Raw genomic sequence first — 18,063 nt, forward strand, 5'->3', positions numbered from 1 at the left:
AAAATTTGTAGATGTCTACGATTCTCGAAACGTTGCAAGGACCATTTCTGTTTATGTTAGAAATCAATTTTAGTGTAGGTAAGTTGGCGATGTACCTTCGATACTCCATTCTACACGGCACTCTACGATTCCAACGCTGTGAGATCAATCTCACAGCAATCTGCGATCCGGTGGTTGTTTGGTTCTTAATGTGGCGGCTATATCTCTGTTCGCATGGTGAGTGGGTGATCAACGATCACTTGCGTCACTCACCGGATCCTGAGGCCCCATAGTGCTAACTGCTCAATATACTGAAGATAGTGGAAGAGGATCGAGGATAGTCATGGCGTTCCCTTTAGGATAGTGTGACTGTGTGACATATCACAAAGTCTGTGCTGGGCGTAACCCTACCACCTACTTTGATGGTAAGTTGCGCCCTATAACCCCCTATCCTTTAACCGAAGACTAATCGCACCATGTCTACTCTCGTTTGAATCAGCGGCTCGCTCACTTCCTTGACCCCTTGAACGCACTGTCAATGTCAGCACTCGCTGGTTGCTCTCTTTTTGTTCTCTTCATTCCACTTCAAGAATGGTTAATGGCCCTGCAGCGCAGTATGCGATCAGGAAACATACTGGCGATCGCCCTTTTACTTGCCACTGCAGCAAGCAATTTTCGCGTCTCGACAATCTCTGTCAGCATGCTCAGACGGTTCATGCTGATAAGCAAGAACAGAATGAGCGCATGATGCGTGAACTTACCTCTCTTCATGCTTCTATGGCAGCCGCAAATAAAACCGGTCAGCCAAGAGGCAAGAGGGGTCAAGCTATCGTTAATGCAGCTGCAGTACTCGCCACAAGCAATCATTCAGGATCTCAAGATAGTTCAATGCATGGTCTCGATCAAGTCAAGGAGGAGGACTTGTCTGCCTCTCTCCACCCCATGCACCAGCGTCCCGGTACGAGCACTGGTTACGAGGGTGGTGACAACATGATTTACGGTGACGGTTGGAATTCCGATTTGGATCGTGGTGGCAACACCATGTGATTGGCTTTTTCATTTTATTTTTGTTTTAGCTGTTAAAGATGTCGCCAATGACCTCAAGGCCAACGTACTGACTCAGACTCAGCGTGGTGTTGGCTCCAGTCCTGCATGTAAGCATGAAATCTTCTTAGAGCTTCCAGCAATGTTGAGCCGTGTACCATTTTAGCTGTCAAGGATGTCATCAAATTGATTAGCGGTAGCAGCCTCGAGCAACGAACCATTGAGGACTGCTCCGTCGCTGAAGTCTCTGCCAGTAAGTTTTTGTCTAAAGTTCAAGATACACAATCTGATCGAAATCAAACAGTTGTCAGTGATGTACTTAACAACGGGACAATTAGCATCTTGTCTCAGTCCAAGCATAGCAATTGCGATGTTGTTGGAGCCACCGCTGGTAACTATCCTCGTGCGATCAATTTATGCAAATATTAAATACATTCCCAGAGGTCAAGAATGTACTGAATGGCCTGAACATCAAGGTTCTCAGCCAGTCCAAACGTAGTGAGGGGTACTGCTCACTTGCTGATATCGCAGCAGGTATGTCATTGTTGCGCCCACTGTTGATTCCTCGCTCTGATAGTAATTGTGTTACAGTTGTCACTGACGTCGCGAACGACCTGAAAATCTCGGTTGTGTCTCAGTCGAAGTGTAGCAGCAGCACCTGCGATGTTGTCAAGGTCACTGCGATCGCGCAAAAGCTCCTCAAGGACCTTAATGTGAAGGTCTTGACGCAATCCAAGCGTTCCGACACCTACACTGTTGCTGAGATTGAAGCCAGTACGAAATGAGCAATGTTCGTTTCATCTTAATTCTGATGTCGCATTGCAAAGATTGAGAACATCCTCAACGACAATGATACTACATTGGTGGCGCGCTCTCAGACTGACTTGGCTGTTAACGTTGCTGCTGGTAAGTCCTATCATGGCCGCTAATATTGAACACCTCATAAATATAACCCAGTCGTTAAGAACGTTCTCAACGGCGTGAAGCTCGAGGTCGCCACTGCATAAATGCGCCTCACGTTTCACAAGCAGCATCTCATACCCGTTGTCGCACACATACCCCATTCGTTTATCACTGTCACTCGTTAGAATACCCATTCCTTTCGTGACTCCAGCCAGTCCTTTCGTGTCCCCCCCCGCATCCTCAACTTCCTGGCAGCAGCAATCGCAGTCCTTTCAGACCTTCACCACCAACATATTCAACTTCAGTATCCCCTCTAGGGACGGTCTCTCACGGGATGGTCGGCCCAGATCTAGCAGCAGCAGGCCACCAACTGCAGGCGGTCCCGACGCACATGCTAGAACGCTCCCGCCACTCGCTGCCGTCGTCTCCGTGACAATCTCCCCTCCATCATCCCAATGATTTGCCATCCCACCTCAGTCAGCACAGCACGTACTTCCCTTGCCCTTCAGAAGACCTTCCACAGCCAATCGCCCAGGCACAGCTCCCGCATCAATCCTCTCCACAAAACCTGCTTACGCTGGAGGGCCTGGATTGGTCACAGAATTATCTGTTCCAGTCTATGGATGTGGCGACATGGCAGCGCCATCCTCCTACGGGAGCGTCTCATACGATCCAGAACCAGCATATCCAACAGGGGGTTCATATGACTCACCGTTTTCCTTGCACCCACCGGCGCTCGCCTTCAGGCAATATTCACTGTGTCATTGGCTTCCAGCGCTATACATTCAGTGAGTACCATTGAGTCGGTACGACGAGACGGGTGACAAGCAACACACAGACTCTGCTGATGGTTTGAGTGAGGACTACTGGTCACATGCGCTACCTCTAAGACCTGGCTGAGACCTCTGAGACCTCTAATGCCTCTGACACCTCTGACTCATCAAGCTCTTCAGCCCCTATCCTAGCCTCTGCATAACCCCTACCGACACATATACCCCCCCAACAAATGCGACACTCCTGGGTCGCGTCTCTGAACGGTGTGTCGGTAGGGGTTATGCAGAGGCTAGGATAGGGGCTGAAGAGCTTGATGAGTCAGAGGTGTCAGAGGCATTAGAGGTCTCAGAGGTCTCAGCCAGGTCTTAGAGGTAGCGCATGTGACCAGTAGTCCTCACTCAAACCATCAGCAGAGTCTGTGTGTTGCTTGTCACCCGTCTCGTCGTACCGACTCACCTGGTGACTAGAGCGAGCACACCTTGTGCCTCACCGCCCCAGCAGTCGACAGAATCAGTGTTTCGTTGTTTTCTCATTTTTTGCTTTTTTCGTTTTCCCATTCTAACCTTAGTTTTTCATTCTCGTTCCAACTGACGTCTCGTCAAATCAGCATCACGGCTCTCACATTAGACGATGTTGCAAGACTACAAAGTCTACTTCCAGAGATATCCACGATTCCACCAACTCCCCATAGACGAGCTTCAGACTCGGCACTTAGAGTGCACATCACCTCACCGCCAGTGGTAGTACCAGCAGTACTAAGGCCTAACCTTAGACACGTATGCGACAAGCACGCAGCCAGCCAGATATCAGCGAGCAGCCAACCCCAGTCACAAACAGTTCCCACCGCATACACCGCCCCACCTCCTCAACACATTCACCAGCCAAACATGACAACTGTACCCGTACTACCGCTCCTTAAGGGAGATTATGTCGGCGGAGAAGAGCCTAACGAGTGGATGCGCCAACTCGATCTCAACTTACCATCCACGTGGAACGACGCACAAAAAGTCGAGTGGTTCAAAAGGCAATGTGCACCGGGTAGCCTAGCAGAGGCATGGTACATGTCATTATCGGCGGCACAAACAGCTACGTGGTCCGACCTAGAGACAGCGTTCCTCGTACGCTGGCCACCAGCAATCCCACTCCAGTTAACCTCAGCCCAGAAGAAGGAACGACTAAAAGCGGTAGTATTGAAGGAAGCGGACATAGGAATGATGATAGACGACGAGAGAGGCCAAGAGTGGGGACACGTAAGATGGGCGAGGCAGGTGCAGAGGCTAGCGCAGAGTTTTGGCGATAACACTTGCCAGTTTTTGGATGTGGTGCTCAATGGAGTTCCAGACTTACTTCGCGATCAGCTGTCCGACACCTACACTGACTGGGCGGCATTCCTCACAGGAGTAAACGGAGTATCGATCAACCTCCTTGCAAGGGCACGTACACGCGCAGCAGAAGAACAAGCCATGCGAGAAGACATTGCTCAGTTGAAGGCTAGGTTGCAACCCCAGCAGCAGGCACCGCAAACACGTTCCTACCCTTCGAACCCGCCGGCATACAGGCCTTATCCCCGCCCACCTAACAACCCAGCAACCATGCCATCCGCGCCAGCACCAGCCATGAGCCTACACCAGCAAGTCAATCAAGGACAACCGAACTTCGCACCCTCCATGCCCTACCAAGCACCTTCGTATCAACCCCAACCATCGACACCTGGGCAAAACCCATTCGCGCTGACAGGAGCAGTACCGAGCACAAACCTTTTCTACCGTTACCAGCGGTTTCCACAGACTCCGTCTCGATCGGGTGCAGTAGACAGAATCCGCATGGTGGCCCAGTACTCAATGTTACAGCACTTCCCAGACTCAGAGTCAGGACGAACAGCGTATTCCCAGCAGGTAAAGGAGTGGCACGAGAAGCACGGAGCAGACACGATGCCCCACACAGGACGGCCCTACCACCTGAAACCAGGCTCCGCACCCTTGGGGTCGCGGGAGTGTTTCACGTGCGGGATGATAACGGTGCCATCGCACCAAGCAGCTAGCTGTCCCAACGCACCAACGATACCGCAGGAAACGAAGTGGAGAGAAATAGTATCAGGCCTAGTAGGACGAGCGATCAGGGGGCAGAACCAGCCAGCAACACCATCCACAGCAGTACAGTACATCTCATCCGCACCAATGCCACCCATGAACTACTACGACCCTATGGGAGCGTACCAGCCGTACACCATCTCATACGCAGAGCCACAATACGACTATTTGGGAAATGGGACGGGACTACCGCAGTGAAGGGCAACACCGTAGTCCCGGACGAAGAGACCATCAAACTGCTGATGCCAGCTCCTGTCGCCCCCACATCATTCCACGAAGAAGAGTATGAGTATATACCGTCCCCCAACATTTCATCCGGCTTCACTTCTTACATGTCCCCCACGACTTCAACGCCCATTGACTCCGAGGAAGTATCGGCTGTATCGTCTCCAGTATCGTCAACTGACGGTGATGCCCTCACAGCGTTAGCAGAGTTACAAGGGGAGTTAGAGCAAGCCGAGGACACAGAGCGGATCGAAGGAAGCAGCGAGGGGAACGTGTGGAACGTCGAGGTACAACCAGAGCCTCAAGCCACAGTTCTAGAACCGATCGCTCTCGACATGCCGTTGAGTCGGTACGACGAGACGGGTGACAAGCAACACACAGACTCTGCTGATGGTTGGAGTGAGGACTACTGGTCACATGCGCTACCTCTAAGACCTGGCTGAGACCTCTGAGACCTCTAATGCCTCTGACACCTCTGACTCATCAAGCTCTTCAGCCCCTATCCTAGCCTCTGCATAACCCCTACCGACACATATACCCCCCCAACAAATGCGACACTCCTGGGTCGCGTCTCTGAACGGCGTGTCGAGAGCGATCGGTTCTAGAACTGTGGCTTGAGGCTCTGGTTGTACCTCGACGTTCCACACGTTCCCCTCGCTGCTTCCTTCGATCCGCTCTGTGTCCTCGGCTTGCTCTAACTCCCCTTGTAACTCTGCTAACGCTGTTCCCGAACGCGGTATGAACCTGCGCAAACGTCTCGCATGGTACCATCCAGGCATGGGGAAGCCTTCCAGCGTGGAGAGGGCATACGAATTGCCCCGCTGGGATAACACTTTGCGTGGCGCAGTGTGGGAGAAATCATAGAAGTCCGCTATAGTGATAGCGTACCGATCCTGCTGGGTGCGAGAATAGTAGTCGACCCAAGGGGATAGCTCTGAGAGCAGTTCCTCAAGTATGAGCGAGGGGAACAGTGAAGAAGGAAGTGATGCGCTGAAGACAGAACAGCTATGTATGTGAGGAGATGCGGAGATGCGAGGTATGCAGATGCGGAGATACAAGGTATGCAGATGCGGAGATGCGAGGTATGCGGATGCGGAGAAACAAGTGAATGTCTAGAGGGTACCAGGTATGCGAACGGGTAGGGTACCAGGTATGCGAAATGGGTAGGGTACCAGGTATCAGAACAGGTAATCAGGTAGAGCAAACTAGGTACCAGGTATATGCGAAGACGTGCAGAAACCGCTTTGCAAAGGAACTCAACTAGGACTAGCAATAGTCAACTGTCAATGGCGATGCGAGCGTTCGCACGGGATGAGAAGGCAAACAAGTGATTGCTCAAGCAAGGAATGACAAGGTAAGACTAAGCTAGTGGCTCCGCAACACACAACCAGAGAGAGGGAATGTAGGAAAGTGCCGTCCGTACGAGTCTGCGACGTAGTATATAACAGAGTCTGTAAGAAACCGGAACCGTATAAGCGGGCGCATATGTACGCGAAGTCGGAGGGAGATAATATGTAAGTAGCACTATGCGACCTCGTGCATGGGAACTGATATGTAACTGGTCCTGCGAACGGTTAGGAATGACTAACTAAGGATGAGAACGCACCAGTGAGGACGGACGGATGCAGACAGGACATGGACGGATAGTGCGTTGCGATGCGATGCGATGAGTGCATGGATTCCGCAATCTCGTGTGATGGTCCGCAACGGCCTGTGGAAGGTATGCGTGACTTCGTCCAGTAAGGGGAAATGGTGCTGTACGGGGCTGCAGCCAGATCGTCTCCTACAGCGGACCATCACGGGATGAGTTTTCGGGACGATTTAAATGTGCTGTCGAGTTCATTAGCGTATACCTGTACTAGTTGGCCTGGCGAGAAAAGTACTTCACCTGGGTTTGACAATAAAATCTTGCGGTCGAACTTGAGCTTCTGTTTGATGGCGTGTACTACGGTGTGTGATTGTGCGTCTAGTCGCTGTTGGGCTGCGTATGCTGAGTGTACGTTGGTGTTGTTGGACGTGGGGGCGGATGTGGTGTCTTCTAGCGGGGTAGTTGGCGTGTTGATGACGAGTCCCAAAAGTAATTCTTTTGGGGAGTACTGGAATGTGGGGATCGTTCATTCATTGAGATGTTGTATTGCTTCCTCGAAATATTCAGGCCAGCTGGCCGGTATCTCCTCCCTCGTCACTTCTGCTATGCTTTCATCCTCTCCCAGCTCTGGCGCGCATGCTCTGCGCAGTCTCCCTAGCAACTTGCTGTTCGTTCCTTCCACCAAGCCATTGACCCATGGCGCGTACACAGCCGTAATGTGGTGTTGGGTGTTGTGCGCTTCACACCAACCCGCGACCTCGTGGTTATCGAAGTGTCGACCGCTGGAATGGGGGCATCTGACTGGGGGCAGATGGGCTCAGACCAGACAGAGGGAGCAGACTGATGGAATAGGCAAAGACTAGCTACTGGACATGCGCTGACTATATGTACCTAAGGCCTCGAGGACCATGTAAGACCCCTGGCACTGCTGGCAGACCCCTGGCCGAGCCCCTGGACAGATCCTCCTAATACAGGTACCCCCCCCTAAAATGCGACACTCCCGGGTCGCAACAGAGACGGCCGGTGAGACGGGGGGACGAGTAGACGAGTCTGTGGGTGGTGGGAACGGACGGGTAGTACGTAGCGTGAAAAATGATAGCGAGAAGTGTACATAGGTAAGGTGTGAACAAGGGATGATGGAAGAGGATGGTAGCGGAGGAAACATAGACCTCTTCATCCTGCTCCCCCCCACTCCCTCAATCTCCTTGCGAGCAGTTGCTGCCGCGCTGGCACTTGTCTGCGCGTGTTGGGCTGGACGCTGGGCGTTGAAGCGTGTCGTTGCTATGGTGATGGCGAGGGCGCGTTATGATGAACGTGGGGTGGATGGGATTTGGAGCGCGAGTTGGGTAGGGTTTGGAACGTGGTTGGGTTTGGAGCTTGAGGTGGGTAGGGTTAGTAGTTTGGTTTGGATGCGTGGTGCGCGTGGTTGTGAAACGGCGGGGGGAGCGTGAACGTGAAAACGTCGGGGGAGCGTGAACGCGAAACGTCGGGGAAAGCGTGAACGCGAAACGTCGGGGGGAGCGTGAACGTGAAACGATGGGGGGAGGGCGGGAAAACAGTATGTGAGTGCGTGTTGAACGCGAGGGTGAAGAGTCGTGTTGGTGCACGTGGGGTAAACGTGGGGTAGGTGTGGGGTAAGCGTGGAGGGCACGCACGAAAACACGCGGAGGGGGGGAGTTCGTCGATGCTGACGTGGCAGGCGCTAGAACGAGCGCAGGACGAGGTAGCGTGTGTGTTGGTGCTGAGGGAGTTGGGAATGTGGGTAGTCGTCGAGTAGGGTATGAGTGAATTGAATTCGTTGAATGTGCGTTGCGGGGTGTGACGAATCGTTGGCGTGAGACGGCGGGTACGAGGAAAAGGACGCAAAAATGAGAAGCAGGGGGTCGAGTCGAAAAACGAGCCTAACGGGAGGTGGCAGTCAGAGCTCCACCACGGGAGGTGACTCCAGAGCTCCCCAGCGGCAAGCAAGCAGTCTAAAAAAAATCAAGGGGTTGCGACCAGGTCAGGACGAGCGTGGGAAGCCGAACGAGACGAGACGAAAAGTAAGAATCGAACTCTAGTCACCAGTTGGAATGGGGGCATCTGACTGGGGGCAGATGGGCTCAGACCAGACAGAGGGAGCAGACTGATGGAATAGGCAAAGACTAGCTACTGGACATGCGCTGACTATATGTACCTAAGGCCTCGAGGACCATGTAAGACCCCTGGCACTGCTGGCAGACCCCTGGCCGAGCCCCTGGACAGATCCTCCTAATACACCGCCGTCGGTCATTAACAATTCTGGTGAGCGGAAATCGTGACATATTTTCGTGAGACAATCGATTGTAGACTTAGCTGTTCCTTTCTTCTTGAGTTTAAACCCCCAGACGTACTGGGAGAAGGTATCAATGAACAGGGCTATTTCTGAAAACCCGCCTTTACCCAGTGGCATACTCAAGTAGTCAGCCACTATGAGCTCAAAAGGGTGACAGTGTACGATAGGATCTAGGAGGGCGTGTAGGTGAGTTGGCCCAAAGTTCTTACACTTTGCGCATTCCGATATGGCGGTGGTGATTGACCGGTTGAGGCGCGGACTGTGGACACGGTCCATAAGTTGTAGCTTGATGAGGTCGCGTCCCCAGTATCCCTTGGAAGAGTGTTCCGTTCGGGCCAGTTCGACCGCTTCAGCCTGGGTTATACATTCTAACTGACTGTGCACCCAGGTTGTGGACTTGTTGTTGACATGCCACAGTTTGCCGTTTTCGACGTAGTACGATTGAGCGTTGTGTCGTGCGCGACGCTTGTCCTTCTCCGGTTTGTCCTGGTCCAATTCGAAGAGCGCTTCCAGTACCTCTGAGAACATTGGTTCATCCTTGAAGCGCGTCCGTAGATTGACTTGATCGGTGGTCGATATCTGAGGGTGAGAGTCGTTAGCGTCGAGATTGAATAAGTCGTGAATGATACCTCTCGAGGACTCCCAGTCCTCGCTGACTGTCCAAGTGCTGCCATCTTCCGCCATTCTGGGTGTCGTAGAGAACTGTCTGCTAAGTCCGTCAGCTGCCATATTAGTTACTCCTGCTCTGTGTCGAATGTCAGTGATATGGTGTGCAATGATACCGTCTCTCCAGCGGGCGTGTGCGACGTTGAGTTTCGAGCTTAATAGCGCGTCTCTGAGGGCCTGGCAATCTGTTTCAATTTCTACTGGCGACCCCCATATGACATCTGAGAACCTGTCAAGACCAAACTTCAGTGCAGCGAATTCTAACAAAAAGGGTTTGTACTTCTCTTCTGATGGTGATGTTCTCTTCGAGGCGTAAGCAATGGGATGTGCGGTGGTAGTGGTCTTGCCGGATGGTAGCGTCGTCGTGAACCGCTGCGCTAGTACTGCTCCAAAGCCGTCCTTGCAGCCGTCAGTCGTCACTATAAAAGGGGTGCCATCAAATCGCGGTCCTCGTAGTACGGGTTCTGACAGCAGGGTCTTCTTGAGTTGAAGGAACGTGTCCATATGCACGTGCTTCCAGTAGGTTCCTAAGAGTGTCTTGCGGAGGTGTTCTCGATACTTACATTTACCTACTCGCTGACCCTCTGGTGGGACTCCCAGCTTCCTTACTAGGTCGGTGAGTGGGGCAGCTATCTTCGCGTAGTTCCTAATCAGTGGTCTGAAGTATCCTGTGAGACCCAAGAACTGCATAAGGTTGTGCAGCGTTCTTGGGGGCGTCCAGTCCGTGACTGCCGATAGTTTCGTTAAGTCCGGTTTTACCCCTTCCTTACCTACTCGTGCCCCCGCAAACACAACCTCGGACATGAACAGTTGTGTTTTCTGTGGGGAGAGCGAGAGTCCTTTTTCACGGACCCGAGCAAAGAACTTACCTAGTCGTGCCAGTTTCTCGTCGAAGTCATCCCCCACCATCCCGTTATCATCGACGTACAACTCGTACAGTAATCCGATCTGGTCCTTGAGCGCTGTTGCTGCCATGTCGCTGAATGTTGTTGGGGCTCCAGTAAGTCCGAACGGCATTCTGCAATAGCAGTCATATCCGCGTCCTTCAGTGTAGAATGCGAGGTAAGGCTGTGTCTCCTCATCGACTGGAATTGCATAGAACCCGGCTGCAAAGTCAATAACACTTATCCACCTGTGCCCTGAGAGACGCTGCTGTTTGGTCTGGATATCACCCTGGGGTACTGGTGGGATTTGGCTTGCTTTGTCGATTTCTGCGAAGTTCTGACATATGCGCCATTTAGGGCCTGTTGGGGACGATGTATGGTTCGTTGTTGCTGGGGGACGAGGTGGTAGATCGTCGTGGGCAGGGAATCCGTACTGTGTGCATTGATCGTTGACTCTATGCCACAATTCTTCTATCGGGATGCTGGCTGCGCTGTGCGCTTTCTGTGCGAGGACCGTGGGTGCTGATGCCTTCACTTCTTCCGGGGGGATCTTGCGGATGATTCCTGCCGCTTCCATCTCATTAAGTCTTGCATATATGTACTCTCGTTGTGGTGGGGTGAGTGGGCACTGATTAGTTTTCGTTGAAAATGTCGCATCTGGGGGAATCGTGAGTTTAAAGGCACCTGAGTGGCACCATCTAAATTACTAATAAGTAATTATGTCAGGTACCTGAACCCTTTACTAACTAGTACTGCGTAGCTACATTCTACTATACCAGCAATAAAACCAGTAAACCAGCATTACCTTGGGCTATTCAGTGTGCTCGTCTTACTTAATATGACCACGGCTGTTCTCGGTGGCAATGAGTCACCCCCGCGTAATCCCGAATAGCGTCATCGACCGTTTTCTCACCGTTGTCACTGTGTCCGCTTATCACCCGCTTAGCTGCCCATCGTCCCCAACGACGAGCTCAACATATGGCTTATCTGCGCCTGTTTCTCAGCGGTTTTTTCAGGCCTCCTTGCTAATGGTCCCGTCTCATCTCCTCCTCCTCGTCACGCCCTCAAACCAGCGGTAATGTATGATATACAGCGTCTATCATGAAATCTCACTGCTTTCGCTTACTAATGATATCACCTGTAGCACTGCGCTCATTGTCTCCGACGACCAGCTCAACCTACGGCTCGTTCCTGCCCGTTTCTTGGTGGATTATGTCTGGAGGTGTTTATAATAGTGGGTGCTAGTGTTTTTGCATTGAACTCGTTGTATTTCAGGCCTTCACTTATCATGTATTCAGTATTCTAGTGTTCCAGTGTTCTGACATAGATGACGCTGTACCGTGACTGGGATAGTGACTACTCCTCGACCGCTGCACCATGGTCCTGCACCAACTGCATCTCACGCTCGTCTTCCTCCTCACTCTCGTCGTGGGACACATCGCTATCCTCGATCACTGCTGCACTTTTAGCAGCGCCAGCTGGATTCTTTTTCATGGTCTTGCGAGGCTTGTAGATGGACTCGCCATTCTTGGCACGCTCACGGTTGCTTTCCATGCGCTGCTCCAAATCTTGTTCACTCAGTTTAACCCACACACAGCGGCCATTCACCAACGTGTTAAGGAGAGTCACTAGATCTTCACGGCGCCCAATCTTTCCGGGATTTTGAACTTGTCCGTACATCCACCCTTCAAGAATGATCCCGTGCTTCTCGACAATTTTGCTCTCGTAGTTATCATAGTTCATATTGATCTTCTTCTTCGACAGTTTGTTTTTTGTATTGATCGCATCTTGGCATCTATCAGCAAAGTTCGAACAGCAACCAACAGTACTTACTGAGACCCTCTTGAATATTAGTTCGACACAGACTAATAAGCTTCGAAGGAGACAGGCGTTGTGTTGCATCAGCATGGTTATCTAGTGAAGGGTGAGTATTTTGTTGGCTATGGAATGGGCTCACACGCTTACCAAAGTTCCCCGTCACCCATGATTCAAACTTCAGTGCAAAGCGCTTTGGGTCTAGATGGGTGATTTCTTTGATGAAAGACTTCGCCTTAGGTGTGTAAAAAATCTTCGACTCGTGAAAGTGCTCAACGTCCCCACGAACGGCAACATAGAAGCCCTCGACTCCCGTTCTAGCCGTGATATTTTGCCACTGTTCGTCCCTCAATTAATGAAGGGCAGAGACATTTTCGAGGTACGTACTTCTTGTTCCATGCTCTCAAACATCGCATTGACTTGTTTTTGTAATGCCTTTGGATTTGAACGCACAATTTTGATGCGGTTCTCGTGTAAATTGAGGACATGGTGCCTGAGTTTTTCCTTTTGAGATGCAGAGAGGCGTACATATTCAGCGGTGAGATCTTGCTGATGTTCCGCGATGAATGCTGTGAGTTTCCAGCGTCGTCTGGCAGGAAGATCTGTGAGGTATTGGTTTTCAGAAACCAACAAAGGAACACGCTAATACCTTCATTCGCTTCATTTAGCTTTTGACTTGTGAACGCGTTCCATGCGTTTGGGCTCCTGCGCTTGTGCAGCCCTCGGTTATTGTATAATTGAAGCCGAGTCCATTTAATGCTCCTGTTTTGTGGCCAGGTAAGTGTTGAGGGTGTTATGCAGATTTGTGCCCTAACCGTTTGTATTTTTCCGAAATAGTGGCTGCTTCCTCTCGATATGCTTCGCGTGCATCGTTGATAGCATTGGAAAGGTCAACGGCCTTGTCATGACGCGAAGCCTTTTGGGCCGACGTAAGCTTCGGCCTAATGCGCTTGACTTTGGGAGTGATGCCGACAACCATTAGCCACTATGATGAATGGACGAGAGGTAGGACAAGACGTAGTATGGATCAGTGCACTTTTTTTTAAAAAGATTTTCGGTTCATAAAATATATATTATAAAGGTGATTCGGAATCAATATTTTAAACTTCAGTATCATACTGTTCCTAGCCTAGCCTAAGCTGAGTCACTGGATATTTGACCTCGTCACCACAAAGACAGATTCTTGTCCTGCAGCAACTGAGTCAGAGTAAGATGGAGGGGCAGTATCACTGGCACCCGACATTTGAGGTCTCCCACCACGAAGAAGTGGATGAAGGGCCCCAAGCCCAAACTGTGGGTAATCATGCGACCGTGTGATGGGAATTACACGAACCACACTTGTCGTAAAATCGGAGGCATTGGTACTAGTGTTAGGCATCACATGGCGCACAGCATCTGAACCCTCTGAGACGGAGCCAATAGCAGAGTCCTGCTTCAAAAAATTCATCAGTGACGTACAGAGTGACGGATCAAAAAATAAATACCGCTGTGGTACTACCATCAACGCCTGTCACTCTAAGTCCGAGTCCGCTACTCGGCTCAGTGTCACTGAAACAAGTAGAAATGACTTGTGATCGTGTCGGAAGTTCGACGGAAAGTGACTTTGAGGAACTGGACACATCCGATTCTGTTGAAATTGAACCTATGAAAAATTATGCTGAGTGAATGTTAATTATCACAATCACTCACGTATGGTGGTGGTAGGGCTGCTGAATCTCGGTGGATTGACGAGATGCTGTGAACGAAAGGTGAGCAATATATGGGAATGGAATAATGAAACTCACATTGTCGATACGTGAAGTGAGTTCAGTGGTTTCTTGCGCAGGAACTACTACAGAGCGCTGAGGTGATGTCACGCGAGTATGCGGCCCACAAGCAGTCCTGCGGTGTACAGCAGATGGTGCGAGGATGAACTCCCGGGCTGGGGGAGGACCCAAAGGACGAAGGTTAGTTGTTTGTTGGACGGCCTGTGGTGCGAGGATGAACTCCCGGGCTGGGGGAGGACCCAAAGGACGAAGGTTGGTTGTTGGTTGGACGGCCTGTGGTGCGAGGATGAACTCCCGGGCTGGGGGAGGACCCAAAGGACGAAGGTTGGTTGTTGGTTGGACTGGCTTGCGCTAGTGGTTCAGTTCGATGGCGAGTACGTGGGGGAGGACGCAAAGGTCTAATATTGGTTGTTTCTGGGGCAGTCTGTTCTCGGGGTTGAGTTTGATTACGAGTATGTACACGCCTGCAGGGTTGCCTTAGGTATTCTACTTGAAGGTGCAAGAATGAAGTCCCGAGGTGGTGGAGGCTGAATATGTGATGGCAAGGGGGGAAATTCCAGCGAGACATGGCTTCCTTGTTGAAAGATGTTACCGGCTGTGTAAGGACAGTCAACATGGAACAATGTAAGGCAATCCGAATGAACCAAGGCAACTTACTGCAAGATTTTGTACTTATGCGCCCTGTTGTATTCCACTTCTTAAAAATCTTCTTCGACATTTCTTGTGCTACTGCCGAAGTGAATATATCTTGCATTAACAAGATTCCTTGAGATACCAGTGCATCCGAGTCAACGAGTTTTCGCTTGTCCATGATGTTCAAGTATGGGGACCTTTGAACGTTTACGAGTATCGTTGGCTGGTTTTGGTTGACATGAGACTGATTGGCAAATAAGTACTGAGCTTCGAATCCAACAAAGATCGAATTCTACAACCGCAGAGGAATGGATTGAGACTATCATGATGAAGCCAAAGGGAATGTTCATACCGTTGTGTTAGGGCCTACAGCAAGATTAAGCCATGACATTGTTGCAAGATGTCCTGCAGGCATTGTGAATGTACAATTTGGAGTGTGAGGTTCAGGCAGCGGGTAACATCGAGAGAGGTGATAGAAAGTAAGCTGTGAGGCGCCAGTGAAGCTCGCTTAGCAAATTGTGTAAATCCATATCATTATCATGATGCGTTACAAATGGACTTGCGGTGGCATCACCTGCAACCAACCTCGCTTCAGGTACAGCTCAGGTGCAACATGGAGGTACAAGTTCAGATCCAGATCATTATGATGTGTTACGAATGGACGTGTTATGATGCGTTACAAATGGATGTGTGTGGCCTGTGTATATATGCAAGCCGTTAAGAATGCAAGCCGTTAAGACGTACTGACATCAATACAAATATCATTTCTACATCTACTCAGACATACAAGCATCAAGACGACTAGCTTCATCACAGAGAGCGTCATCCTCATCCACAAGAATTGTAGAGGAACCACCCAAGTCAGATAACACCGATTCAACGCCATCATCTCCGTCCCTCCTTTCCTCAACCACCTGAATTAGACCGCTGTAACCTGGTAGATTGTAAACCGCTTCGAGTCTAGTGCGGTGAATACGATTCACCCGACGACGATCCTCGAATTGATGCTGAATTTCATATGCAAGTGCAGGATTTGATTCCGAGAGTGAGCGTGCAACTGACGAGAGATGTGCATCTTCGTCGTCTACCCATCTGTGAAGCCGAGCTACTTCGACATTAACCGAGTGATCTCCTCATGCGCACGTAAGACTTTAAAATACTTTGCGGCGACTTCACAATTAGTTTTTGAAGCCCAAGGCTTGGAGAGTAGATCTCACCGAGAATGCTTCAATAAGTCGAATTCCCCCAACCATGCGTAGGATGCAACTTCATGGTACTCTAGAGTAGGTCGTGGCGGGTTTTGCAGAGGTGCGAGATTGTTGTATTTGTCCAGTGCCGCACGTATGGCAGCAGAACATCGAGCAATAGCGTTGGAGATGTGTTGACGTAATTTGTACCCTGTAGTCGACACCTGAATCAGTACTTGTTCAGCATGCTGAAAAAACGTACCAGTCCCCGCAAGATTTGCTTTTGCTAACTCGAATAACCTCTTTACCACCAATCCCTCGAGCTGCTCAACGATGCGAATGAAACGGTGATTCGTTAAAAGATCAAGTGCACGCTTATATTCCTCTTGTTCTGGGGTCCAATGCTCGGTAATACCCATCCGTCGTTCAAGGTCATCGACCGCATTCATGTCGAGCACCAACCTGCGGTATGTTGCACTGCGCTCTGCCTCTTGAGCTCGTGCAACAGTTTGCGCACTCTTTCGAAGGCCCTGAGTTGGTGTGAAATCGGTGGGAGTATACGTCAGGAACTGAACAGACGTTGCTCGCCCGTATGCTGCCCTGTAGATATCATTGATTAAACTTAGTTTCGTGTGCATAAATTAAAATAAATAAAAAACTTGCTCCGAGCGTGCCAATGTCTCAAGGGCTTCAACATATATCATTTTCTCGACATTGTCTTCGGTCTCGACTGTGAGACTCCGCAAGTACTCCAATTCCTCGGCATTCCACTTTACGAAATCTGCGTCACTCAACCCCAGTTGCACCTTGAGCTCTTGCACTGCGGGTGTTAGCTCGTTGATAATATGGAGTGCCTGCTTGTAGTTGTTGTAGATGAATTTACCTATAAAAAAGTTATTGGCGCAACAAATCTTGACTCAAGCAAAAACCTACTAAGTTCCAAGTACTTATCCGAGTCCCATTGGTCAAAATGAAGCTCGATGAACTGTAACCAATGAAAGTATGATGCGTGACGTATGACGGGCGCTACGGCGTTAGAAGCGGAGAAGACTCGTTCGCAAGTTTCCAAGTCTTCGATGCCGAGACCATTCTGATAGAGCGGATGAAATTGTAGTTGACATTGTCGATTGTGAGCGTGACCATGGAATGAATTGACTAAGAAGCGATGGTGATTAGTACTGGCCTTCAATGAGATCGAACTGGCGGCAACAGTTTTGCCGTATGAACACCCAATATCATAGCCCGTGGCACCATTTGGACCATAGACATCAATAACCTTGTTTGTGGTGGCTAGCGCATATTTTGCACTTAAAAAAAATTAATACAACATGCACAAGAGTGACAGATACTTATGGCATACAGTTCGCCGCTCTTACGCATCTCCACCAATGTCTGTACAATGCCATGACGACAGGCGCTGACGAAAATTCCTGTCTGATCGAAGACAGTGATGGTGTTCTCAGTTACGGTATTGGCCGTCTTCCAATTCTCCGTGCATGCAGAGTCGTCACTAGCAGCAGTGGGAGACCCATCAGTGGCGATGCGAGTGCCTGGGCGCAGCCGAACATCGTCCTTAAACAACTCAACTTCCGAAGGAGGGATCAAGTAAGTTGATGGAAAAACTCGTTCATCTGCGTGGCCAGATCCATCAACACGCTTCAGCGAAGTATTGCCATCCATGCTGTCGAGTCGAGCCGGGTCGAGCGGTTCTTCATTAGCTTGCTAAATGAAAATTAGACTGTGAACTAGAAGTACATGTCATAATGATTACCCTATAATTGCAGGGCGGACAAGCATTGATCATCCTCCAGTTGGGTCTATCACGTCCGAGCGCCTGATCGACGAGACTCTGGACATGACACAATATACACAGATAAGCATCAAATGCAATGGCAAATTGATCTCGAAACGATTGAAAGTAAGTACGCTGCTGAATATTAGTAGCATAGGACGTGGGGATATGAATCAACGCACATTGAGAAGAGCGCAAAGAACTTTTACCATGGCTTGCACGCTAAATGAAGATTTGCGGCGGCAGATTTGATGGTAGAGCTCTAGACATTCCAGAGAGATAGTGGTGGTAGGTTGTAAAGGAGAACAGCCCAGAAAGCCGGTGTACCAAACATTCTGGCGCCAGCCTCACAATCACCAGTTATGCACGATCCGGAGCTCACCTGGTCAGGTATTCATGTCCA

At 50.3% G+C, this 18,063-nt stretch overlaps 5 protein-coding genes across 5 annotated transcripts; 3 read left to right on the top strand and 2 right to left on the bottom strand.

Moving 5' to 3' along the window:
* Positions 1–600: 600 nt before the first annotated feature.
* DEU56DRAFT_955895 (uncharacterized protein) lies at positions 601–1,018 on the top strand (the record flags this gene model as incomplete). The annotated part of the gene is made up of 1 exon (XM_041359229.1): positions 601–1,018. A coding segment is annotated over one exon (418 nt), but the record flags the coding sequence as incomplete, so codon positions are not given.
* Positions 1,019–3,587: 2,569 nt separating this feature from the next.
* On the top strand, positions 3,588–5,458 carry DEU56DRAFT_914844 (uncharacterized protein; the record flags this gene model as incomplete). The annotated part of the gene is made up of 2 exons (XM_041357673.1): positions 3,588–4,858; positions 4,912–5,458. 2 exons carry the CDS (start codon positions 3,588–3,590, stop codon positions 5,456–5,458), a joined length of 1,818 nt encoding a protein of 605 aa, XP_041206175.1.
* Positions 5,459–7,592: 2,134 nt separating this feature from the next.
* On the top strand, positions 7,593–8,380 carry DEU56DRAFT_757897 (uncharacterized protein; the record flags this gene model as incomplete). The annotated part of the gene is made up of 3 exons (XM_041350181.1): positions 7,593–7,679; positions 7,719–7,985; positions 8,231–8,380. 3 exons carry the CDS (start codon positions 7,593–7,595, stop codon positions 8,378–8,380), a joined length of 504 nt encoding a protein of 167 aa, XP_041206176.1.
* A 3,304-nt stretch (positions 8,381–11,684) lies between these two features.
* Positions 11,685–15,096, bottom strand: DEU56DRAFT_955901 (uncharacterized protein; the record flags this gene model as incomplete). The annotated part of the gene is made up of 14 exons (XM_041359230.1): positions 11,685–12,254; positions 12,301–12,381; positions 12,433–12,619; positions 12,670–12,786; positions 12,811–12,884; positions 12,932–13,044; positions 13,098–13,267; positions 13,616–13,711; positions 13,767–13,924; positions 13,972–14,017; positions 14,067–14,347; positions 14,509–14,643; positions 14,706–14,973; positions 15,034–15,096. The coding sequence occupies 14 exons, from the start codon at positions 15,094–15,096 to the stop codon at positions 11,824–11,826; spliced, it is 2,220 nt and encodes a 739-aa protein (XP_041206177.1). The 3' UTR covers positions 11,685–11,823.
* Positions 15,097–16,751: 1,655 nt separating this feature from the next.
* Positions 16,752–17,980, bottom strand: DEU56DRAFT_740765 (uncharacterized protein; the record flags this gene model as incomplete). The annotated part of the gene is made up of 4 exons (XM_041348839.1): positions 16,752–17,175; positions 17,229–17,590; positions 17,640–17,795; positions 17,843–17,980. Coding segments are annotated over 4 exons (1,080 nt in total), but the record flags the coding sequence as incomplete, so codon positions are not given.
* Between the last annotated feature and the right edge of the window lie 83 nt (positions 17,981–18,063).

The sequence above is a fragment of the Suillus clintonianus genome (assembly GCF_016758775.1).
Source record: "Suillus clintonianus strain FC179 chromosome Unknown DEU56scaffold_60, whole genome shotgun sequence".
In the NCBI taxonomy this organism is placed as follows: domain Eukaryota; kingdom Fungi; phylum Basidiomycota; class Agaricomycetes; order Boletales; family Suillaceae; genus Suillus; species Suillus clintonianus.